This window comes from Trichosurus vulpecula, chromosome 1, assembly GCF_011100635.1.
Source record: "Trichosurus vulpecula isolate mTriVul1 chromosome 1, mTriVul1.pri, whole genome shotgun sequence".
In the NCBI taxonomy this organism is placed as follows: domain Eukaryota; kingdom Metazoa; phylum Chordata; class Mammalia; order Diprotodontia; family Phalangeridae; genus Trichosurus; species Trichosurus vulpecula.
This window is the reverse complement of record NC_050573.1, coordinates 514070348-514097816: the sequence shown is the minus strand read 5'-3', so window position 1 is coordinate 514097816 and position 27469 is coordinate 514070348. Positions and strand designations below refer to the sequence as shown.

General features: G+C 36.8%; 1 protein-coding gene across 1 annotated transcript in view; it reads right to left on the bottom strand.

Annotated features, from left to right (window-relative positions):
• Positions 1 to 27469, bottom strand: part of SLC12A2 (solute carrier family 12 member 2) — a 124925-nt gene that overhangs the window by 50644 nt on the left and 46812 nt on the right. The window contains exons 2-7 of the mRNA XM_036740957.1: positions 23202 to 23321; positions 20224 to 20299; positions 19546 to 19641; positions 6482 to 6621; positions 4587 to 4697; positions 1813 to 1921 (exon numbers count right to left, since the gene is read on the bottom strand). Coding sequence (XP_036596852.1) covers positions 1813 to 1921; positions 4587 to 4697; positions 6482 to 6621; positions 19546 to 19641; positions 20224 to 20299; positions 23202 to 23321 — 652 coding nt within the window. The remainder of the gene's footprint in view (positions 1 to 1812; positions 1922 to 4586; positions 4698 to 6481; positions 6622 to 19545; positions 19642 to 20223; positions 20300 to 23201; positions 23322 to 27469) is intronic.

Genomic DNA, 27469 nt, shown 5'->3' with positions numbered 1-27469 from the left:
ACATTAAGTTCACGATACACATGGGCTATAAATTCAGGAGAGATATGGTTCATGCCAGTATACAAAGTGGTTCCTTAATGACAAAACTGGATCATACCAGTGAAATAAATACAAATATGATGTTTCCCATGGGGGGCGTGGGACAAGTGAGAAGAGCAAAGTTTAGAACCGAAATAACGGACAGGTTTGGAGACTGCCCCATTTTACATTGCGCCTCATTTCCTGAGAGCTGCATGCACATTTTACCTAGTATTTGTCAATGGGCCAAATATATAATAACCAAAAATATATAATGTAGATTGTTTTATACATATGAAGAAAACCTTCACTATGAGGTCAGGTAGAAATAAAGATGTATATTTTACAAAAAGGTGGCTCTCGAGACAACGAAAAACAATGACCTATCAATACTACATTAACCTGAAATCAGACTTGTTCTGGGTCCTCTGGATCATACCGGTTTAATTCTCTATAGAGCTCTTCATCCTTCTGTCTTTCCTTGCTCTATTCTAAACGCATTATATTTGATTTTTTAAAGATTATGACCTCAAATCTAGGAGCCAGAATCTGAGAGCAATGTTTCAGAGGGAAAAGGGTCTGGAGCTATTTCAGCTCAACTAAATACTTTTCAAATAAAAACTGAAACTACATTTAACAATGCAGTGTTATAAACAGTACAGGTCCTTGGAAATCAGCTCCTTCTTTCCAATAAACAAATGAAGAAGGAAGCTATCTTTATCAGCTCTGCAGCTTGCAAAGTAAAAGTCAGAAATCTTTTTGAAAAGAATGCTACTCTAATTTTGTACTTATGTGGCATGGGTGTGCCTGTAGGCAAGATTACTATGGACAAGTCAAGAAATGGCTTGAATTAATAAAATGTTCTTCTGCAACCTCCATGGGCTCATATATTAATAGCTGGAAGAACCCTTAAAGTCCACTGAGTTCAACCCCTCATTTTACAGATAAGGAAATTGAGGCACAGAAAAATCAAGTGACTAGCTCAGTTATACAGCCACATAGTCTGAAGTAGTATTTGTAACAGGTTTTCCTCACTCTAAATCCACATCACCTTCACACTGCTCTCACCTCACTGACTTTACTCATGGTTTTTCACTTTGACTGAATGACAACCCTACTCACTGTCCCTTGTCAGACCTCTGGGGATAATGGAAGTGGTCTTATTTTTTATTTCACACTTTTTGCACATAGTTGTTAACATAAGAAAATAGCAAGAATTTAGCCATACCTCTGTAATGAGGTTATTGCAGAGAAAGATGTAATTAGAAATTTTAACATGTGGAAGGGGAATAGAATAAAACAGGAAATCTGAGAATACCGTAAGAGAATAAATTGGATGAAAACTGAAGTTAATTAGAGAAAGAAGCTTTTACTTTACTTGAAAGCTAAAAATTTTTTTACTTGCTTTCACAATGATTTAAAATATGTAGAAAAAATGACAAAATAATTAAGAACAAATTATGTTATAACCAGTTCAATACGTAAGTGAAAGTTCCATGAACCTTTCTTTTCTTTCAAAAGCAAGAAAGGTGGGAAATGAAATTCTGAAGAGTTGCTACACATGTCCTAAATTCTATCACTTTTTCATGATAAAAATGAGGAATGCTAAAAATAAATATAACTAAGTCCTATTGTACTATATAAGAGATTCAAAATCAATTAAATCAATTAATATACAACAAAATTATCTACCTCATTAACATGATATCCAAATTCTTTAAAATATAATAGTAATTTTATCTTACACTAAAATTTTGATATTTAACTTTTAGGATTTTTTTAAAAAAAACTTACTTTTATAACTAAAAAAACCTTTAGGCTTCTTGCTTTCCAATGGGATAAATGTTCCTATGACAAAATCAATGATAGCTAGTAGTAATATCACCAAAAGAACAATCTGCGCCTGTAATTTTAAACATTGTCATTAAAAACAGAATCAATGATCATTTTTAATACATAGTTGATGATTATAAAGTATCCAGAATTTTCTAAAATTAATTTCTGCTTAAATAACATTCATGCAATATAACAGATGAGTTAGGCCAAAGGATCACAAAAAGTATTACATAAATTTCTAATAAGAAAATTTGCTTCTATTCTACATGTTTAATATCTTACTGGTAGAAAATAAATTTGTTAATCCTGAGCAAAGCCCATTTGCTAAAGAACTTTCCTGCATGGTTTCCCACTTTCAGGATATATATGCTTCCCACAAGTAAAAAAGTGCTGCAACTCCAAACAATTCTGTGTAGAATCCTTCACCATTCATTCTTGACCCTTTCCCATATACTCCCTCCATCTTCTATGCATAATCCTTCTGGCAAGGGGGGACTATGGACACAAATGACACACTATTTACAAATGGAATAGGAAAGAAACATGTAGGTAGTATAAAAGGTATTGGTGCCACAAGAAAAAAAAGGGATTAAGTAGAAGGAAAGGGTTTGTTAAATATGTAAGCCTCAGGAGAAGGCATCAGTATAAATTAGTATAAAGACTTTCAAAGAGAGAGAAATTTCTTTAAGACTATCCTTCCTCTTTCTTGTTCATTTCCATATCAATTTGAGAGGATGCTCATCAAAACATAAGTCAATCTGTGGGGACAGGAATAATTTATTGCTTCTAGTAAAGTGTGAAAAGAAGAATCAATGTTTATTGTTAAACTAGGAAAACAGTGCTTTGGTAATTGCTTTGCAGCTATTAAAAAACTCAGTTTATATACCATCTTTCAATTTCATTAGACATTTCCAAGTACATAAAAATAAAACTAGCCCTAGTTTCTTTAGGTTGACTTCTGGCCTCTCTCCATTCCCCCCAACCCTAAAACAAAGATGGGAGTAGCAGGGTCTTTGGTTTCAAAGATTCTAGAAGTGGGAGAAAATAAATATGGCTTGCTTGTCTACCCTAGATACTAGGAGTGAATAATCAACTCTTCTCCTCTATTATTTAAAATAACAATTATACATTCATAAGAAATGTGATTTATCCACTGTCACTGATCTGAGTATTTCTACCTAAAGCAATTCAGATGGAAAGAAGTGTGCAATTATTATATTTAATTGGAACATATAGTAATAGCTTATGGAAGAATGACACACTTCTTTACTGTAGGTGAAAACTATTATTATTCCATGTGTAACTTAATTTTTCCATTAAAAACATGGATTCTAGAAAGTACAATTTAGGTTGGGAGAGGGAGAGAAGGAAGAGGTCTGAGAAAAAGAATATCTGGGAAAGTAGACTGGATTGGTTAACTGTGATGAGAAATAAGAATTTAGTGGGAAGCTTAATCGGAAAGATTGGTTTTTTCAGTGATCAATCAGGAATTCCCCCTCCTCCCAACCCTCTAAAAAAACCAAAACACTTTGACAGTGCCATCAAAACACAAACCAAGCAGGACTATAGATGCTGGAAAGAGCTAGGCTTTGATACTAGAACAAGCAGGTATGCCTTACCAAAAAATAAGAACATTAAAAGCTAGATCATAAATGTGATTGATTAAATAACCCCAAATGGAAAAAAAGACTGGCCATCTTTAAGGCCAATGCTAGGTAACCTGAGATTCACAGAAGGAATCTTTGCAAGCCAAATAAGGAAGAAGACACTTCCTTATTCAGGAGGCCAATTTGGACTTCATGATGGCTTACAGCCATTAAAGTTTCAAAGAAGTAACTATAAGGTTCTTGACAGATGATAATGGGAGGGATGTTCAGGGGTCCAGATGAGAAATACTTTCCACAGGACAGGAGGTAAGATCCAGAACTAGGTTGTAGAAAGGCCAAGAAAACTACAAGCCTTGCCACATGTAATCTATTTCAAGTTAAAAGCTTCAATGAGCATTCAGCTTAGACAGAATAAGGGCTGACTCCAGGTGAGAACTACAAAAAAAGAACAGGTTATCCAGTAGTGAGAACTAAAGCTCTTACTGCCTCTACATTTATATGTTAGACTGAAGTTTTAATTGCATTTTGTAAAATTAAATCTACAAATGATTTGTTTAATGGTTGATTATGGTACTAGAAATATGTTCTGGTTTAGACCTGGAATTTCACTTGAAGACCAACAACTCTTCTGCAATTTACAATCTCAGGAAATTGCCTGGGAGAACTGAGAGGTTGACCACACTGCCAGCATTACGTAAGAGAGAACTGAAATCCAGGTCCACCTGCATCTGAGGGAAATCCCTGCTTCTTGTTAGGGTTCTGTACTTATTAAAGAAGCAGCTGCAGAATAAAAGGAAATACAGAAACCCAAAGTATATCCCATGGGAGAAATGGCTAAGGGATGATGACAGAGGTTAATGATGCTTAGAGGACTGGGAAGACACCAGCTGGGAGCGATAACCTAGAGTGACAGTAACACTGTGGCACCACTAAAGTGTCCTGAGATACTTCTCACTCTATGTATTCTTGCCAAATAAAAAAGCAACCATATACAATAATCTGCCTTTAAAATACATTGGAACCCATTAGAAGAAAAGTTACAAAAATAACAGATTCATTCCCATCAACAACTTGTATCAATATTTTGCATATTTATTTTTTGTATTTTCACATATAATTGCTTACTTTTGCTTCCCATTCCATTCCAGCTACTGAGATACCCAAAAGTAATACCACTGTAATGGCTCCAATAATTCTGATATCATTGATTTCATCCACCATAAGTATAGAATGCTCCTATAAAAAGATCATATATTCATATGTAATGGTAGTATTTATTTAATATTAACATGAAAGACTGACTAGAACAGAGATTAAGCTATTCAAAGCTCAATGCAAAAACATATCAAGAATTTAACACAAAAGATGATCATAAAGTAAAATATGATTAATGAATTGTCTAATGCTGTACTAATCTAGCACGAGAAAAATCAAACTCTACTAAAACTACTAAGTTTTTCTATGATTTTAATGACTTCAAGTGCTGTGTTTTCATATCCAGAAGTCAAGCCACAGTATTCCCATTTAAATTAGAACGGCTAGGGAGCTAGATAACAAAGTCATTACACACACACACACACACACACACACACACACACACACACACGCGTGTATATATATATATAAATAAAATTCAAGGGGTGTATATATGTATGTGTGTATGTATATTTATACATATATATACACACATAGATATATGTACCCCCTAAAGCCCCCACAACCATACCACTTGAATTACCTCTTTCCAAATAATGAAATAAAACACCTAACACTAAAACTATGGTGAACATGATTTAATCTTTCTTTGATGGTTTTATGGGTCGAACATAAATTTATCTTAAACACTAGTCAATTTCTTGAGTTTGAAAAATAAATTCCTGGTATTCAGTCACTTGTCACTACTCACTTTCATATAAGATGAATGGTGCGTTGTAAAAATGAATAATTTTGAAAGATTTAAGAACTCTGATAAATTCAATGAATAACTATGATTCGAGAGGATCAGTGATAAAGAATGTTACTCAGCTCCTGACAGAGAAGTAATAAAATAAACATGCAGAATGAGACACAGTTTTGGACAAAAAAGGAGTATGTTTTGTATGACTACACATACGTTGCAAAAGTTTTGTTTTGTTCCCCTGAGGATAAGGGGTAGAGTGGGGTGGGAGGGAGATAAAATAAATGCTTGTTCTTTGAAAAAAAAATTAATTTAAAAAGCTGAATGCTAAAAACATGGTTATTATAGCTTTCTAGTTGGATTGCAGATGAATAGTAATTTACTATAAATGCTAACCGAAAAATGAGTACATTCACAAATAGATGAATGACCAGAATGAGGAAATATTAATATGCTAGTGTTTTATCTATAAAAAGGACATGGATTATTAATATTTTCAGCCTTTGTGAAGTTACAATATTCTACTTTTTTTGACATAAGTAGTAAGATGATTTGTTAAATTAAGAAAATTGAGTATAAAATCTAAAAGCAATGTTACGCTATCATTTAAAATAATTAGACATTCTTTGGGATATCATAAAAACCAATGTTAATATCTGCTATTACAAAATAACAAAAACTTTAACTATAACAAACGATAAACTAATTTAGGATTATAGTTACAATAGGCAACTGGAAAAGTTATACAGCTTTACCATCATTATAGCTACCACTTATGTAGTCCTTCAAGATTTATGAAGCTCTTTCCATATGTTTTCTCCTTTGAGCCCCACAACCCAGTGAGGTAGGTGCTATTATTATCCCCACTCTACATGTAAGAAAACCGAGGCAGAAGAAGGTTAAGTGGCTTGCCCAGGATGATACAGCTATTCAATGTCTGAGGCAGGATTTCACCTCGGGTCCATTCATTATGCTACCTAGTTGCCTTCTGCTTGGAAGTTTAGATTTTAAATTTTGAAAATTTCCGACTATGGATATTAGGTCTACTACTCTTTTTAACATATGTATTCGACAGAAATAAGAACAAAGTCACAACCAAAGAAACAAACTGGAACCAAATTACCTTAAGCAACTCTACAACTGTTTCTGCAAATCCAACCACATACATAGCCACTGCAACAGCATTAGCAAAAGCAAAGATTAAGCCTATTGCACCACCAAATTCTGGTCCTAGACTTCGAGATATTAAATAGTATGCTCCTCCTAAAGAGAGAGAAAAAAAAATAATCAAGTTAGAATGAATGAAAGCAAGTTTACTTACACAGCACTTTATGGTTTCCAAAAATTTTACAACAGAATGCACATTGTACACATTAGTAGCAATTTTAGTAAGTTGCTGTTGAATTAAATGCTTGCAAAAATGTATCTCTTGATTTTCACCACACTATGCGGTAGGGACTATAAGTATTGTCATAATCCCCATTTTAAATACAGGACTAAAAAGTGTTGATCACACAACTAACAAGTGGCACAGATTTGAGGTCTTTATCCTTTGGGGAAGCATTTATTCAGAGAAAGAAAACATGCAATTTCTTTGATAATAAATTTAAGTAATTAACAATTTTCACAGCCAAGAATTTCTTCCCACATTCAATATAAAACTGTCCTGCTGAAATTCATTTCTTATTTCCTCTTATACTATCCTTCATAAAAAGAGAAAGGAGCCAATTAAAATTCTTTATATGATATTCCTTCATTAAGCTAATAGACACACAAAGTAATCTATCTTTAGGCTACTTATCAATAAATAATTTTAAAATTTTATTCTGAGTCTTTGACAACTAGCACATCAGATGTTTGTTATTCAGCTTCTTGAGTGTTGTTCCTGTTCAATTATAATTTATATGGCATTTTTAGGTAATTTGAAAACAAAATATTAACAAAAGAAATGTAAAAACAAACTCCCCTGCATCTTTTTTACATAGTAGCACCTTACATGAGAAACGTTATTTTGCCATTTTATTTTCATAAGCACCTTCAAAATGACAAAATGGCTTCTGCTGGTTTTTTTCCTGCCCATTCATTATTAGTTTCTATTTTTATTTCTTAAGGAAAATCATCACCTGAGTGACTAAGCTTCTACTGTGTAACACTTGGCAAAAATCAGTAGGTATTTTGAAGTCTACAATTCCTTAAAGCTTAGTCATGAAATAAAGCTTTCCTGTGCAAACTAGTGCAGTGCTAATCTAAGGACAGAAAATTAAGCATATTATTTACAGCCACATGCAATATAGGTCAAGGAGATTACTGGATAACTATCTTCATCATTATAAAAATTATTCAAATGTTTTAACTATTATATTTTCTCAATACCCCAATGTAATTATTATGGTTTCATCACCAAAATTTAAGGCATTCGGCATATGAAAATATCAAAAATTGTGAAGCAAAGCAACACTAAAGAAAAAAAACACTGGGTGCGTTGGCCTACAGCCATTTGCCACAGCCCAGGCCCGCACACTGTTCTCCCCACCAGCTGTAAGAAGCATGAAAGCTTTATTTAAAATGCTTGGACCCAGGCTAACCAAGAGGTTTACAGAGGAACAGGTGTGATGAGGTACCCTGTTTACAATATTAGAAGTACTGATCAAAGAAAAGCAAAGCTCTGATAAATGCAGAGGTTCTGTAGAGATAAATCAACTGGCTTGACACTGGGTTATGCATAAGATAAAACATCAGGCTAGTTGTAAATTTGGGCTCGTAACAACAGGGTTTTTTCCTATGTTAACTTTTACACATTTATTTACAACGTGAAAAACAGTAGCACGTGCAAGGGTATTATTATTGTGTCCCAATTCAATGTATATGTCATTCTTGATTTTCTGTGTTTATCACGACTTTGGCTTGAGTTTGTAACACTTGGTAGAATAACTGTAATTACCTCAAACACAGTAATTACAATCTAAAAAGGGGAGAGGGGGAGAAAAACATATAACATTAAAATGAATTACATAGGAAAAGGATTGATTTAATATTTTTCTTAGGGTTTTAAAAATTAATGATACCAAAACATATGTAATACATAATAATATCTAACATATATAAATATAGCACTCTGAAGTTACAAAGCACTTTATTTACTTTATCTCATTTGGTTCTTTTAACAACTCTGAGAGGTAGGTTCTATAGGCATAACCCCCATATTACAGATGAAGAAACTATGGCTCAGAGGTGACTTGCCCAGGGGACAGATAAGTGGCATTCAAACCCAGTGTCTTGTGATTCCAAATCCAGTCCTCTTTTCCACGATGTCCCAATGCCTCTCTAATAAAGATCCTTGAACCTGGCACTGCTAAGCAGCTGGGTAACCCCCTAAATCTCAGCGTTTCTAGCCTCCTTTGTGAGTGACGCAAGCTATGCTGGATTGTAGTCAGACAGCTTGGGTTACATTCTGACTCTGCTTCTTCCCACACTTGGGACTTTGGGCACATCACTTTATCCCTCTAGGGCCTCAGTTTCCTTAACTATAAAAAGAAGGGATAGGGCTGAGCTACCTTAAGTCTCTTTCAGCTCTAAATCTATGATCCTACTGTCTGTCCCCCAGAATTCTTTCAAGGCTATGTCTGAAAGCATTTTATAACTTGAGAGCAGTAAGCTAAGGAAGATCATACTAATCAAGGGTAGTGTAGACCACAGAGGCCAGCTGACTGGCCAAGGTCACATAGGTAGTCAGTACTGAATATAGCATTTGAACCCAGCTCCTAGGACTCCAGACCCAGCACTCTTCTGACTGTTTCATGCTGCCTCTCAACATGAATTAAATTCTGGAAAACTCAAGTAGGGGGAATCGGAAAAAATGTGAATCACTGAAAATGAAAGCGATGAAAAGATTTCACACTTCAGTAAACTATTCATGTATATAGATACATATGTATGTATATGCATATATGATATGCAGTACATGAAAATTAGTGAAGCTCTGCAAACCAAAGCAGCCTTTGATACTATCTTTTCTGTTATTCCAAAATTTATTCTAGGATATTTGATACAGACAGTGTAAGCCTAAAAATCATTATTACTCTATTTTCTAAACTAAAATTTAAAAATAGTACCCAAGAAAATCACAGCAAAAATCAAAGTGGAAAATTATTTGCAGGGAGTGGGGAGGGTTGGGGGTGGAGTTTGGCAGCACAATAGGTTTGTGGCTTTCTGAAATAACTCTCATAATTTAACTAGTTCACCATGGAGTAAAACACCAAGTAGCAACACTGTCCAACATATCACTTCTTTACCCTTCTCTTCCCTTGGTAAGCAGCATGCAACTCCATGTAAAAACAAAGCAGCATCAGGAGTGGGCTGGCATGACACACTGAAATGATTTCAAACTGCAAATGGCAGATTCATGCTGTTAACTGTCTTCTCTACCCCTCTCTTTCCTCCTCCATAATTCTAAGAACTGCAATTATTTTTGAAAGTTGAAACGAGTGGCCTGGCTGAAAATTTGTGCTATTGTTAGGCTTCATTAACCAAATTAATTTCATTAAATTCTCTTGCTTATTCCTGCAATGCTTGAAAGTAATAGCCTTTTTCTTACCCATGTGAATCCTTTTTCTACCTGTACTGCTCATCCCTCCTCATTATATTCTTCTGCATATTTATTACATATTGGCACTTAACATGTAATGAACTTACATAGATAATGTCTCTCATGCATGTCAGAAATCAGACAATATTCCTTGTAAGATGTAACATAACTTGGTGTAATAACTCTCTGATCATTAATAGCAAGTAAAATGTATAAAACAAGGAGATGCATTTTCCAAAGTGTCAGTGTCTTGGATCACGTTCAATCTAGACTCCAAAGAGAAGAGGGACTTTCTATAGATGGTGATGTTCTCCCAGTGTTCCTGTGTGAAGATGACATTGTACTAATTTCATCAAATCTCACAACACTGCAGAGTTCCCTAAATTTTAAGATCTCTAACTAAAAGTTTGTCATAACTATACCTAATGATAAATCCAGGGGAAAGGAGCTGATGAAAAATGTCTACTGTGGAGACTATAATATGCAGATGAATGGACCACTCATAAAATCATCTGTCTGACACTGTATTCAAAGCTCTTTACAACCCAGCTCTTTCCTACTTTTTGAGTCTTCTTACATCAAACTCCTCTTTCCTTAATCCCTAAATCTGTGCAGTGATTATGGCCGCTTTAATATTCCTGAATAAGACACTCCATTTCTAGACTCTGGGCATTTTCACTTACTGTTCCCCATACTTGGTTGGAATACTCTCCCTCTTCATTTTTGCCTCCTTGCTTCCTTCAAGTTCCAGGTAAAATCCCATCTTCTACAAGAAACCTTTCTTGATCCCCCTTAATGTTAGCGCCTTCCCTCTACTGATTATTTCCATTTTATGATGCACATATCTTTTTGTACATAGTAGCTTTCATGTTGTCTCCACCATTTGACTTCGAGCTCTTTGAGAACAGGGACTGTCTTTTGCCTTTCTTTGTATCCCTGGTGGTCAGTACAGTTCCTGGTATACAGAAGGCACTTAATACTGAGTAAATAAAGTTTGTTCATCAAAATACATAAATAGGGCAGACATTTCTTAGAAAATGCCTTCCACAATACTCATGTTGTGAAAGACTAACTATATTTTGCTCCTTCCTATTCTATCCCCCTTTATCCAATTTTCTCCCTTGACCCTGTCCCTTTTCCAAAGTGTTTGCTTTTGATTACTTCCTCCCCCTATCTGCCTTCCCTTCTATCATCCCCCCCCCTTTCTTATCTCCTTCCTCCTTCTTTCCTGTGGGGTAAGATACCCAATTGAGTATGTATGGTATTCCCTCCTCAGGTAAAATACAATGAGAGCAAGATTCACTCATTCCCCCTCACCTGCCCCCTCTTCCCTCCCAACAGAACTGATTTTTCTTGCCACTTTTATGTGAGATAATTTACCATTCTATCTCTCCTTTTCTCCCTCTCTCATCCCTTAATTTGATTTTATTTTTTTAGATATCATCCCTTCATATTCAACTCACCCTGTGCGCTTTCTCTCTCTCTGTCTCTAAGTATTTATATCCCTTTAGCTACCCTAATACTGAGGTCTCATGAATTATACACATCATCTTTCCATGTAGGAACGTAAGCAAAACAGTTCAACTTTAGTAAGTCCTTTGTGACTTCTCTTTTTTGTTTACCTTGTCATGCTTCTCTTGCTTCTTGTGTTTGAAAGTCAAATTTTCTATTCAGCTCTGCTCTTTTCACTGAGAAAGCTTAAAAGTTCTGTATTTTATTGAAAATCCATATTTTGCCTTGGAGCATGACAATCAATTTTGTTGGGTAGGTGATTCTTGGTTTTAATCCTAGGTCCATTGACCTCCGGAATACCATATTCCAAGCCCTTCGATCCCTTAATGTAGATGCTGCCAGATCCTGTGTAATCCTGATTGTTTTTCCACAATATTCAAATTGTTTCTTTCTGGCTGCTTGCAGTATTTTCTCCTTGACCTGGGAGCTCTGGAATTTGGCAACAATGTTCCTTGGAGTTTTCTTTTTGGGATCTATTTGAGGAGGCAATCTGTGGATTCTTTCAATTTCTGTTTTACCCTCTGGCTCTAGAATATCAGGGCAATTCTCCTTGATAATTTCTTGAAAGATGATATCTAGGCTCTTTTTTTGATCATGGCTTTCAGGTAGTCCAATAATTTTTAAATTCTCTCTCCAGGATCTATTTTCCCGGTCAGTGGTTTTTCCAATGAGATATTTCACATTGTCTTCCACTTTTTCATTCCTTTGGTTCTGTTTTATAACATCTTGATTTCTCATCAAGTCACCAGCTTCTACTTGCTCCAATCTAATTTTTTTGAGGTAGTATTTTCTTCAGTGGTCTTTTGGACCGCCTATTCCATTTGGCTAATTCTGCCTTTCAAGGCATTCTTCTCCTCATTGGCTTTTTGGAGCTCTTTTGTCATTTGAGTTAGTGTATTTTTTTTAAGGTGTTGTTTTCTTCAGTATTTTTGGGGGTCTCCTTTAGCCAGTCCTTAACTTGTTTTTCATGGTTTTCTCGCATCCTTCTCATTTCTCTTCCCAATTTTTCCTCTACTTCTCTAACTTGCTTTTCCAAATCCTTTTTGAGCTCTTCCATGGCCTGAGACCAGTTCATGTTTTTCTTGGAGGCTTTTGATGTAGGCTCTTTGACTTTGTTGACTTCTTCTGGCTGTATGTTTTGGTCTTCTTTGTCACCAAAGAAAGATTCCAAAGTCTGAGACTGAATCTGAGATCGTTTTCGCTGCCTGTTCATGTTCCTAGCCAACTACTTGACCCTTGAGTTTTTCGTGGGGGTATGACTGCTTGTAAAGAGTACTTTGTTCCAAGCTTGAGGGGATGGGCAGTTGTTTTCAGAGCTATTTCTATACAGCAAGCTCTGCCACACCAGCACTCCTCCTTTCCCAAGAACCGCCAACTTGGACTGTGACTCAGATCTTAAGCAGGCTCTGGACTCCTCTTCAGATCCACCATTTAATTCCTCCCACCAGGTGGGCCTGGGGCTGGAGGCAATTGCAGCTGTAGTTCTGTAGCTGCACCACCCTTGCTGCCCCTGGGGCAGTGGCCCAACTGCAAACTCCTTTCACTCTGTCCCAGCAGCTTTTCCCAGTAACCTTCTCTGTTGTCTTTGGTATTTGTGGGCTGAGAAGTCTGGTAAGTGCCACAGCTCACTGATTCAGGGCGCTAGGACCTGTTCTGCCCGGCTCTCTGTCTGGTTGGTCCAGGCGTAGCCCACGCTGGGCTCTGCTCCACTCCCAGCTCTGTGTGCAACAGACTTTACCCCGCCACCATCCAGGCTGTCCTGGGCTGGAGCCCTGCTTCCCTCTGCTATTTTGTGGGTTCGCAGTTCTAGAATTTGTTCAGAGCCATTTTTTATTGGTGGTTGGAGGGTCCTGGGGGAGATTTCCTAGGCAAGTCCCTGCTTTCCAGCTGCCATCTTGGCTCCACCCTCTCCCCCTTGCACCCCACTATCTTAAGTGAGATTTCAGAGGAAAAAAAGGTCAAAGGATAAAAGCTTTGAAGAATACCCATATTTATTTTAAGGAGTCAAGAAAACCAACCAGCAGATCAGAGATACGAACACAGCTTTCTGAAAAACAAAGTTAACTCTCTGTTCAGGATTGCTGTAAACACAGAGGGTATAAAAGTCATTGATCCGAAAGATTTTTGTAAAAAGAATATTTAGATAGCACTTATGGTTTAAAAAAGGTTTTTACTGACACCATTTCATTTTATCTTCAGCACAATCTTTAAGGTAGAAACTTCATTATCCCCATTTTACAGATCGGAAAGCAAGTTAAAAGACTTGCCCATAGTCACAGAGCAAATAAATGTAAAAAAAAGACAAAAACAAAACTGATGTGAATGCAAATGGCTCCAGATTACATCCACATTCATTTTTGTACTGAACTACTGAATATGAAATGAGTAAATGTGTCTAATTAAGGAGATGAGTGAAAATGAAACTATACTGTCAGGCCTAGAAGTAGCCAAGTTTAGATATTTCTAAGCACAGTATAAATGTAATACTAATCTCATTGGGGCCTAGGTGTCTTAGGCCAATTATTAAAATAAGATACCGATTTCTGTATTTTTTTTCCTCTAATAAGCTTACCATTCCCCCAATAAGCATCATTTGAAAATTTAAGAAAATTAAAATTTCCCCTATTTATTCAGCATAAATTACTTTCTAAACTGCATGTGAAAAGGTCAGATGACATCTTTTAGAAGATGGTTTAATTTGAGCATTTTAGCTTATGGAAGTAGTTTTCTGTCAGAGTCTCTCTAAAATATGCAAGTTCTGTGGCATTATTAAAGAGGAAAATTTTTAAGCACTTTCCACCTGAGATACATAGTAATAATGAAGTAATGGTTCATTGGGGGGTGGTGGGCAAATGCAGCTGTAGAATAAGAGGATCAAAGAAATATCATAAATAAATCATAAATATCATAAATATAACTGCATTCTTCAACTCCTCTCAATCAAGCCAAAATGCCTGATAAGGGATATTCCCTTTTCAAAGCCTTGTTACAAGCATTCTCTGATAATCCCAGCTCTGATTCAAAGCAAATCAATTCAACAAATATTTTATTAGGTGCATACTATGTGAAAGATGTTATTTATACTAGGCAATGGAGATACAAAGAAATAATACGAGGAAAAATAACTACATCCAACCCTAAGCTGTGATTAGTGAAACCTGCCATTTGGGGTGAAAGTTCTTGGGACTATTGTTTTGAGTTTTGAACTCAGGTATAGTTGTCTGATGGATCAAGTCAGCAATCCATCCTTTCTGAGAAATGCCAGAAGCTGCTCAGAGGGGATGTGAACCTGAACTGTTACAGGCGGAGGTCTGTATTTGGGGGAAAGCCAAGAAGATGACCTTGGCATAGCCCAAGATAGGACCCTTCTTGCTCATTCTCCCCATAGTGTTACTTCCCTTCGAAGAGGAATGTTTCCTGCCTGGCTATGAGGTGGAATTGTTATTGCATGACTGACTGTCAACTGTGACTCTTACCTGGAGCCAAACAGAGCTAAGATTGATGCTATGATAATCACGTCCCTGTTTTTTCCTTTTATAGCAAATTTCTATAATCTGAGCAAATGGTCAATAGAAGTGATGAGCATAATGCGAATATGTAAGATATTACTATTTTCAGTCTGAATGTATGGTTATTTCACATCCCAAAAACCAGGTAAACTAATCCTAGGACTTGTCATCTGCCTGCTATTTACATAGTCATATGTAAGATTAATCCCCGAGATAGCTCATTCTTTCTGAATAATACGGGAATAACTGGACAAAGGTAAAAGAAATCTGTGAAAAAAGGCTACAAACAAAATGTTATATCATCATCCTCTGGACTAAGGCTGGGATACATCTGAACTACTATAATAAAACACATGTGTATAAGACCTGAGCTACTCAACCTAGAATTACAGTCCTTTCCATATTCTAAACAACTTAGTAAATGAGTATTTGGCCTAGTCATCTCCCTGTTATTAGATGTGTATGTGTGTGTGTATGTATGTATATATATTTCTGCACAAAAGAAGGTCCTTAAATGTTTCAAATGAAAAATAACTGGGTATTAATACAACTGTTTGTGGGACCTAGCTGTTACTCTATCAACTTTGAAACTAAATGAGAAGCAACTTCAGTTTGGTTTGAAGTAAAATTCTTCAATTTTACAATTAGTCTCCTTAGAGGGAGAAACTTAGGGATTTTTTTATGTACATCTAAGAAAAGTCAATTTTGTTCAAGTTTATTACTAATGTGGAAATAATACCTGTTTGTGAAGCATGTCCTAGGGTACAAACATGTTTTATTATAAATAATTTATCTGATATGCACTATTTTCAACTTGATTACTTGAGTGTCATCCCAAGTCTTTTGCTATAACTGATGTTAACTTGGTCACTTTATTTGTGTATCATAGGTCATCCTGTAAAAAGTGTTCTATAATGTATGTTTTTGTGTGAGGGTTAAAATCCTTATCTGTCTCTGTTCTTCCTGGGGCTGGGGGGGGGGGGGAGGGGGAAGAATTGGATAAGCAAATTAGATCAGAATTAATTTAAATCAAATGGTGTTTAAATTTGGAGTTCTAAAATAATTACCAGTGAATTGATAAATATTATGAAGTTAAAAAAAGATTTGAGTAAAAATTTTGAGGAACTAACAAGATTAAATGAACATATATATATCTAATTTGGAAGATTATGAGAGTTTTGCCTTCTGAGGTATTTAAAATGTTTAGTTTGTATTTGGATATCTTACATATATCAATGTATCAGCAACCCTTTAGCTTGTTGAGAACAGTGTTTAAGACAGAAATGGCATGGGGTATTTGAAATCTAAATTCTCTAAAGTTTCATGTAAACTCTGGCTTCCTACTTTTGGTGCTCTCCCTTTTAGTTCTGATACTGATTAAATTAGATGTGCAAGATTTGAGCTGGTTTTCATAACATGAACTTGTTACTGGAGAAGCAAATTTTGAGAGTCTGTGCCAACTTGTATTAAGATCTGTTTTGTTAAGGATTCTAGCAATAACAAATAAACAGCCTTTACAAGTAACCTGGAACCAAAATGGAAAAATCTAATGGAGGGGTGCCCCCAAGGACACGATATTTTCCAGACTGTCCCAAGGAAAGATGTGCCAGGAACCAGACAACTGCACAGGATGTCTGAGATCCAGGATGAATTGTGTTGATTGAATGGATATTGGAAAGGATTACTAAGTTATAGGAAGACTTAATGTCTGTTGTTACTGATGGCCGTTACTGTATCTCTTTGGCTTTTATTTTCCGTATCTGTATGCTAAGTTCGCTTGATTATCCTGATGTTTGATTTTCCCCTTCAAATTAGTCCCTAATTTTGGTCATTCTTACCATGGCTTGTACTGTGCTTTTTTAATGGTTCTGATCCTACTTTGTAATTGGGGCTGTCCCAGGTAGTGTCCATAGTACTGTTTTACCCCAGTGTGCTCTCTGTGGTCATCAGCGTACTGAGGGGTTGACTTTGACCAACGGCCAGGGGTAGGGATGGGAGGGGTAAGGAAATGTTAAGGATTGTTAAGGGGTTCCCCGAGTATGTTTTTTTGAACTGCCATATATTCCAAAAACACTGGATCCAGAGCATGCAGGAGGCCCTGAACGTGTCAAGGATAAACTACTCTTCCCTACCCCCAACATAATTTGTTGTTTGCATCCCAAACTGGACTCCCTATGTGTCCTTGGGAGTCAAGACAGGTGCCAGCCAGTCTGTGCCAGGCTGGGAAATTTGCTTGTGCAGTTAGGACCCTGTAGATTTGCAAACCATTCTATCTTCATAGTCTAGCAGTTCCCTAGGGAAAAGAATGGGGCTTTTGCCATTGCCTCGCTCCTCCCTTTCAGGAGGGGATTTTGTCTTTTTCCTACCTTTAGCGCACTTTTCCCCCTCCCGTGCTACACCCCTTTAGGTGGAGTTTTGTTTCCCCCTTCCTTGTCCTGCTGTCATAAACATGTAAATTTCTACATGAATTGTGAACTCTTTGGGTTCCACATGCATGTTCATTTCTCTTGTAATAAGCCTAGTTTTCATGTAATTGTTCAACAAGCACACATTAAGTGCCAACTGTGAGCTAGGCACAAAGATGAAAAACAAAGAAGCCCTGGCCCTCAAGGATTTTATATTCTACTGGGGGTAAGGGAAGGGGAGGAGAAGACATACCATTGTGACATAAATAGTTAAAATTAAAATAACTGACTATTCATTAGGTGTCCAACACCAAAGGAATTCTATCTATCCTATATTTATTCTTATTGAACCTATTAATGACTGACACATTCAGAAGTGGCTAAAGCATGCTCACTATAGGTTGGTATAACTGTAAAAGGCTCATTTTCCTCTGTCTACTGCAATTTAAAACCTCATGGACCCTAACCATTCCCCCAACCCTACCTCCAGGTTCTTATCCTCAGGGCCTCTCAGCATCTGTCTACAAAGCTCTGGGTAGGCCTAGTTACTGGACTGATAAGTGTTTGCCCTTGCCCTTGTCTCAGAATCAGAACACACATCAAGATCCAAAAGGTAGTGAATTGGGTGGAGGTCAGAACACACATCAAGATCCAAAAGGTAGTGAATTGGGTGGAGGATCTGTATGCTCAATTACCTTTACCAAACTCATTTATATACTGATTTATATATTATCAATAAATTCTATAACTGGATCAACTCAGTGTGAAATTCTACCTCTATATCCTGTAATTCCAGATTTGACTGCTGACCAGCTTTCAGGAAAAGTCTGGTTCACATTCTGCTTTATCTGAGAAGGCTAAGTGACCACCTTGTCGCTGAGCAAGACTCTCTTCTGCAACATCCCAGACCTGTGGTTATCCAGCCTTTGACTGAGAAAACTGGTGGTATTATTTAGTCATTTCAGTTGTGTCCAACTCTTCATGACCCCATTTGGCATTTTCTTGGCAAAGGTAATAGAGTAGTTTGCCATTTCCTTCTCTAGCTCATTTTACAGATGAGAAATAGAGGCAAACAGGGTTAGGCAACTTTCCCAGGATCCAATGGTAAGTGTCTGAGGCCAGATTTGAACTTAGGGAGATGAGTCTTCCTGACTTCAAGCTAGGTACTCTATTCACTGCTCCAACTAGCAGCTTAGAAAACTTACCTAGTACTTATTATCAGCATCACTCACCTAGCTTTTAACATACAGCCTAGTATATTTCCATGGGCCAATCTTTCTGTCTTAGAAAATTAGGTTGTATTCACCATGAAGGTAGGGACTCTGCCTTGTATTACTTTATATTCTCATAAATGCTCAAAAAATACTTAATGATCTAGTGGTAAAATAATTAGGCTAATCAAGTTCTAGTGAGTCTGGAATTGTTTAATTATTTGATTTGTACCTTTAATTTGTTATCATTCAGTTGTTTCAGTAGTGTCTGAGGTTTTCCTGGCATGATACTGGAGTGATCTGCCATTTCCTTCTCCTGCTCATTTTACAGATGAGGAACTGAGTTAAACAGGGTTAAATGACTTGCCCAGGATCACACAGCTAGTAAGTGTCTATGGCCACATTTGAACTCAGGATGAGGAGTCTTCCTCATTCCAGGCCCAGCACCCTATCTATCTAGTGTGCCACCTAGCTAACATTTCTAAGTATTAAAATCTGATCTTATACCTCTACTTCGATCATTATCTAAATCCATGTTATGTAGCACTCTATAAGACAAAAGTATAATAAGCTATGAATATATTATGATGGGCTTACAACATCTTTTATCTTATGGAAGGAGCTGAGCTTATAGTTACCCTTCAAAATGAGAAAATATATTTTATAATATAAACATTAAAACAGAAAAGTTAATCAGGTTTAAAGGAGCATTAACAAAATTTTAATTTAGTAACAGAACTCCTCTGATCTATCCTGCCTCCAACATTTTATAGAAGCAAAATGTTAGAAAATATCCAGTAGCCATATTCTTTATTTTATATATAACAGCAAGTCAAAAATTTAAGATTACAAAAGGGTTAGAAATATAAATTTGATGTTGTTTTTAAAAGGTGGTTTTTAATACATGTATTTTAACAGAGATCTAAAAGACTAGAAAGAAATATCTTTAAAAAGATTAACTTTACCTCCTCTTACAAATCCATTGGTAGCTATTGCCGAAGTAGACAATCCCGTGATGGTTGTGACAACAGTGGCCATCGCTATAACAAGAACTGACAGACCTTAAAGGAAAAGAAATGGATGCTTTAATAGTTAATTAAAAAATTGTTTTAAAACAGAGAAAACATATGTAAACCACACTTTCAGGCTATCACATCTAGAATTTCTTACATATAGAGGCAATTAGAAGCAGTATGGTACAGCTGAAAGAGAGCTATTCCTGCAGTCTGTCCAGGTCAATATCTGCCTTTCCCTATTTATATCATTTTGAGCAAGTTACAAACTGTGTGTCAGTTTAGTCACCTATAAAATGGAGAAAACTGTACGTGCTTCTACCTACTTCACAGGGTTGTTTGTAGGGAAAGTGCTCCGTAAATCATAAAACTCTATAAATATATACAAAACATTTAAGCCTCCAATTTATTTTATAACTAAAAATGGATTTTAAAAAATACCCTTATGAAGATGAAGGCATCACAGGATCACCAATGCAACACCGATATGAAGGAGAATATTGTTCATAATGTCTTTCTTTTAAGCTTATGTCATAAGTCAAAACAAAGTACTGTTGAACATACGCCACCATTCTTCCACAGTACCTAAATAATTCCCAGCTAAATAAAACAGCATAAAGGTGTACCTACCTATCCCAGCCTGACCCACAATCCATGACAGCCTGATGAAGAGCATCACACCCCAAATGTTTAACATACATCGTACCTGGGAAAGGAGTAACACACACGGGAGCTAAAATATAGTGAAAAACTAATAGCCAATGGCAGTTTTATAAACAATTGCTATAAAGCTATTTTTGTTTTAGTCAAGAGATTAAACATGATACAATAAAAGCTTAGTACAGATAAGAAGGAAAAATCTAGGAATCCAAGAAATAAAAACAAAAGACAAAAGCCTATCACCAACGTCTGAAACTATCAGAGACCATAAGAAAAAGATACTATGAATATTTTGAAGATCTTTATGATAAAAGGGGTATCTTGTTTTTTTTTTCCAAAAACTGTTCAACCAAATTCTATTCTTCTCATTCCTTTACCTTGCACAGATTTTAACTTGTATAGATGGTATTTAACCACTATTTTCCAAACGTGAGACTATAAACCTTTGACATAATCCTTTTTAAAAAATGATTTTTGAAGTCAAGTATCTAAGATACAAGGGTAGGAAAAGTAACACTACCCAGTACAACTTCATATCTACCTTGGCTCATCTCCCAGAATCGTAGAACTTGACAGTAGAAGGGACCATAGCTGTCTGCCCCATCTATAGAGGTCCTCCCCCTATAAACATACCTCACAAGTGGCCATTCAGGTTTGGCTTCAAAACCCCCAATGAGGAGGAAACCATCAATTTTTATGGAAGCCTATTCCACTCTGGGACAGCTCTGTTGGGAAGTTGCTCCTGACACGAAGGCTAAATTTGTTTCTTTAAAACTTCCCACAGGATCTGTTTCTGACTTCTTGGGCCAAACCAAAAAAATCTAATACATCCCCTACTAGCATTCCCCCCACCCCCCGGGGCCCCTTCCTGGAATCGTCTTTTCTCCAGACTAAACATGCCTAGTTCTTTCAACTTATTCTTATATGACAGAGACTTACGGTGCTCAAGGGGGCCTATAGCCTCCAACCATCATTGTGGATACTCTCCAGCTTATTAATGATCTTTTTAAAATTTTGGCAACCAGAACAGAACACAATACTCCAGATGAGGGCTGCTGAGGGACAAGTACAGTGGGACTATCACCTCCCTATTCCTAGAAGCTACGCCCCAAGGTTACAGCCAGCTTTTTAGGATGCCACATATCACACTGTCAACTCATATTGAGTTTGCAGCCCTCTAAAATCTCCAGATCTCTTTTACAATGACTAACTAACCATGCTTCCCCCCTCTTGTACTTGTGAAGTTGATCTTTTATACCCAAATATAAGAATTCACTTGTATCCCTATTTAATTTCACTTTATTAGATTTAGCCCAATGCTCTAGAGACTGTAAAGATCATTTTGGATTCTGGCTCTTTCATCTGCTGTGGTAGTCATACCTCCAGCCTTGTGTCTGGAGCTGCAAATTTGATGAGCATGTCATCTATGGCTTTATCCAAGTCACTAATAAAAACGTTAACTAGAACAGGGCTAAACACAGATCCTAGGTTACTCCACTAAGCCCTTCTTCCACAAGGACATTGAGACATCTCATTAGCATTATTCTCCTAAATCTCACAACCAGATACCCAGCCAGATAATGCAGATGTCCTTCTCAGAAGGACATAGCTAAACACAGATCCCAGGTTACTCCACTAAGCCCTTCTTCCACAAGGACATTGAGACATCTCATTAGCATTATTCTCCTAAACCTCACAACCAGATACCCAGCCAGATAATGCAGATGTCCTTCTCAGAAGGACATATATATGTGTGTGTGTGTGTGTGTGTGTGTCTGTATGTATGTATGTATGTATATTCAGCCCTTCTATACCGATTCTATTTCCAGATCTTGTTCCTAGTAAAAAGGGACAAATTAATCCTCCATTGTTTGCTACTTAGTGGAAGTAGAAAAGGCACTATTTTTTCCCTTCATTCCAGCTCTGAGAAACTATTATTATTAACTCTGCAACTTGCCAACCAATTGCCCCTAAAAAAGGTTCCAATTCTGTTCTCTGCCCTACTCTCTTTGACTCCATGGTTCCTCTTAGCTGAGACCTTCATTCCCAACTTTTATAGGTAGAATAGGAAAAATGTGTAAAAATCACAAACTCAAATTCTAAGTGCACATAAGATTCTAACTGATCTAGTTGCCTGTTATATACATTTTACCATCAACTCAATAGGCATTTACTAAGCACCTGCCACAAGCAAGGCACTGCATTGTGCCAAGCCCTGAAAGCACAAATAAAAAAAAATTAAACTGTCCCTGACCTACTGGAGGGAGCACATCACATACACAGAGAGAGAAGTAAACACAAGGTACATACAAAGTTATATAAAACGATTTCAAGGGAGAGAAAATACTAAACGACTAACTGGGTAAGATGGGAATCAGGAAAGGCCGCTGAAGGAAGCAAGGGTTTTAGATAGAGAGGACAAAGAGAAAAGACAAGGAGGCAGTAGATGGCATGTTATACATAAAGAACCACTTAGACCAAAATGAAGTGACTCTGCCTAGGTACAAGTTAATACGGTCTTTTCCTAAAGGATTTATAAGAGAATTAAACTGGGAAAAACGTAGAACTTTTTGTGAACCCATCGATACTTAAATAATACTCTACAATAACTAAAATCCAATTAAACAATTAGACAAAAATTAATAAGGCACCTACCATATCCATGAAACTGTGTTAGGTTCTGGGAATACAAAAACATAAATAAAATAGCTCTTGAGGAAGGAGCTATGTATGGAATATGGAATATGTATTCTACCTATAATGGAATACAACAGGTATGCAAAAAAGTAAATAAAAATATGGTATACACAATTATAAAGTAATACAAAATAACTTCAAAAGAGACAGCTAGTTACTGGAGGGAATCATGTAAAGCCTCATATAAGAAGCAGCACCTAACTGCTTTATGGGAACTAACCTGGTAGGTATAAAAATGTCTATATACTTACTAAAACACCCTTTATCCAGCCAAACTTCACCACTCCTTTGCTTTCTGCAGTGTAAGTGACTACAGCTTCTCTGGTTGGAGTACCTTCTTCTCCGTTTGCAAAGCCGTCCTCAAAAGGTTCCTGGTTAGAACAAAAAGAAACAATTGTAAATGTGTGGATTATTCAAGAATTTTTTTCAAAAGACGATTTCAGAAAGAGAATTTAATTTTCAATTGAGACTATATATTTTTAAGTTACTCAAGTAAAAATGTTGCCAGCATAGAGAAACTTTAGGACAGCATAGAGAAACTTTAAACAAAGATGTTCAACAAACACTTGTTAACGAAAGACCCAGTCTTTTTTAAAAAGATTAATGAAGAAAGGCCATATTAAAACAAAGGCCTCCCACAGCCAGTTATTTTGAAAATGAAAAAAAAACCCAATTATTTTTTCTTTCGTTTTCCTTTTAAACCAATAAGAGTTTGATAGTGTCAGAGTAATATTTGCCTATATCTGTCTAATCTAGTTAATTCAGCAAGTTCAACACATGATTATTTTCCTTTTTCTAGTCACTCCTTTGGGGAACTCATCTAATCTTACCAACCATGTTGAAGTAAATGTCTTCCAAATGTGTGTCCCTAACACATGTCACCTGCCCTCCAGTCTTATATATCTATAGTACTTGGATGTGGTACCAATCCTGGAAATTTTCTCATGCTACAATGTTAAGTTCTCTAACCTCCTCTGCCCTCCCCAAACTGGCATGCATTAGCATACATGTGTTGTTCCTCATTACACAAGAGGTACACTATTTTCCCCAGGATTTTCAAAAGTCTATAAACTTGTCCCTCTACTTTACTGCCTCTATAAATGACCAAATTCTGTCAATTCCCCAAAGTTTCTGGGTTCCAGATGATACCAGACTGCAGAGTTCCTCCTGAGAATCTATTCCCATTTGCAGCAGCCCTATATAACAAGGGATCTGAATCAATCCTAAAATGAGTTAACCACTAAGTCTCCTTGAGTCAAGGACTATTTGGCAGGCCTCAGGATACATACAAACATACACAAATAGGACCCATCTCAAGTCGGTGAAATCTGATTTCAACTCAAAGTAATGGAAATACAAATCAAACACTTAATGGGCAACTGATGCTCAGTTGAACACGGTCTTCTTTATTTAAACAATCATACTAACCATCTCAACCAACACCCTTCTTTACCTATATCTAACATCTACTACCATGGATAATGTAGGAGAAAGAAGAAATTCAAAGTTATGTTTCAGAAATCCTAATGTCCAAGGCATTCAAACCCCTCAAAGGATCAAATTATCTTACCTTAACCACCTCTCTAGGCCCTGAGATTGTTTTGTTTTGTCTTAGTTAATTGCTATTTAAAAGGGGGACAAATCTAAAAGCAAAAACTCCTCAATACCTTCCTTGTGAACAACTATCAATGTGCTAAGTACAAGAGCACAGTCTAGAATCCATCTTTATAAAAGCATATTTTTAAATCTCAAAAATTCCACATTCTAAAGATTACATCTAAGTCAAAGTACTTTGACTTGACTAGACTTTAATAATACTGTTGCCAAGGCAGTTTTTAAGAAAATTGCTTTGTTTTTTAAGAAAGTCTTTTATTTTCATAGCTTTCTGTAACGGTAAGTGACATAATGAAAAGGAGCTCCACTTTTTAATTCTCAAATGTAAATATTAGTATAGCCTCAGAGAATGAGTTGTTCTGAACAGTTAATTACACAAAGACTTTGTTAACCATTTTGGCTATCAATCTTTCAGAAATACATTGCATACTTTGCTGTCTTCTTATAGTATGGAATAAAACTTAAGCTTTCTCTTGATGACCCAAGATCATGATTACGTACATCAATTGTAATAATTTTTAAAAGAATACTTCTTATATTGTACTAAATCAGAAGTATCAATCTCAGTTCACTTATGTCAAACTGCACTCAACTAGGCTCAATAATCCCAAACCACCGTGCTTTGAGTTATGTCCGTTTTTATAGTCATGCATTCCTTCCATTCTTAGAGCTATCATTTTTCCCTGCTATCAGGACACAGATTGGGAGGTCGTCTTTCCTATTTTACTGTGCCTCTAAGAGGTTTGTAAATCATGCATTTCATAATTATATGTAAAAGAAGCATAAACTGTTTGAGTTAAGGGGTTTGTCTTTCTAGTGAAGTACATGAGCTTCTTCAGAGCATGGACTTTCACATTCATCCTCACTCCACTTTTCTGGTTCTCAGCTCTATTTGAGGAAGATGGTCAAACAGGTGACTCATAGGTAGGCAAGGTGAATGAAAAAATCCCATTAAAGCCAGTCTTAAATAAATGTTTGAAGGGATATTTAGTATACACATTTTGGGTTTATAAACCAGTAAGTCTGTCCTAATGATTTGAACCGCATAATCCAACTGTTCTGGAGAAAAGGTGGGATCAAAAGTTTTATTAATTCATAACTGAAGCTGACGACTGTTCTGTTATTAAATACTGCTATGCTATGATCAGCACTCTTTATTTTGTGATATATTAAAACATAAGATCAGGGGGTGGAGCCAAGATGGCAGCTGGTAAGCAGGGAATAATGTGAACTCCGTACAGAGACCCTCCAAAAACTTATAAAAATGGCTCTGAACCAATTATAGAACGGCTGAACCCACAAAACAGCAGAGGGAAGCAGGGCTCCAGCCCAGGACAGCCTGGATGGTCTCTGGGTGAGGTCTATCCCACACGGAGCTGGGAGCTGGGAACTGAGTGGAGCAGAGCCCAGCCTGAGCGGCGTGGACCATCCAGACCAGAAGCGGGGTGGAGGGGGCCCTAGCGCCCTGATTCAGTGAGCTGCGGCAGTTACGAGACTTCTCAACCCACAAACACCAAAGACTGCGGAGAAGGTTAGTGGGAAAAGCTGCGGGAGTGGAAGGAGTTCGGGGTTCGGCTTCCAGCCCCGGGGGCAGCGGAGGTGGGGCAGCTACAGCTGTTGTTACTTCCGGCTCCAGGCCCACCTGGTGGGAGGAATTAAGTGGTGGATCAGAGCAGGGGTGCACAGCCTGCCGAAGATCTAAGCCCAGTTCGGGTTGGGGGTTGGGGAAGGAGCAGTGCTGGTGTGGCAGACCTGGCACCTCCCCCCCAAACGTGGAACATAGAACTCTGTAATCTACAAGCAGTCGTACCCCACTGAAAAACTCAAGGGTCAAGTTAGTTGGCTGGGAATATGGCCAGGCAGCGAAAACGCACTGAGATTCAGTCTCAGACTTTGCATTCTTTCTTTGCTGACAAAGAAGACCAAAACATACAGACAGAAGAAATTAATAAAGTCAAAGAGCCTACAACAGAAACCTCCAAGAAAAACAGGAACTGGTCCCAGGCCATGGAAGAGCTCAAAAAGGAGTTGGAAAAGCAAGTCAGAGAAGTAGAGGAAAAATTGGGAAGAGAAATGAGAAGGATGCGAGAAAACCATGAAAAACAAGTCAATGACTTGCTAAAGGAGACCCAAAAAATACTGAAAAATACACTGAAGAAAACAACACCTTAAAAAACAGACTAACTCAAATGGCAAAAGAGCTCCAAAAAGCCAATGAGGAGAAGAATGCCTTGAAAGGCAGAATTAGCCAAATGGAAAAGGAGGTCCAAAAGACCACTGAAGAAAATACTACTTTAAAAATTAGATTGGAGCAAGTGGAAGCTAGTGACTTTATGAGAAATCAGGATATTATAAAACAGAACCAAAGGAATGAAAAAATGGAAGACAATGTGAAATATCTCCTTGGAAAAACCATTGACCTGGAAAATAGATCCAGGAGAGATAATTTAAAACATAAGATCATCCAAAATAGTTTATATGTGTTCTAACTGCACAATAAACAGATTTTTGGATACTTATCTCATACCTCTATGAAAAGAAAATCAAGGCACATATACAGATTTACTAATAGGCTATTGTTGGGTCAGTGCTCACCACATAAGTGGGTGCCTTTTTAGCAATGCCGAAACAACAAGGAGGCATTCTAAAATTTCTACTGTGGGTGTGTGTTGGAATTTCACTTCTGAGTTCAAGATCTACAAGCAATCTTAAATTTGACTGTCACCTAGTCTATGGAAAATTATTTAGATGATAAAATTAGTTTTTCCTCTATCATTCCTAAGATGGAGATTTTAAAAATCAGGATTCCTACTACAAAAATAAAAGATCAAATATTCCCACTATTTTCTGCAAGCAGAAAGTGAAACAAAAGTTTATCCAAACTAAAATAACCCTAAAATTCTTC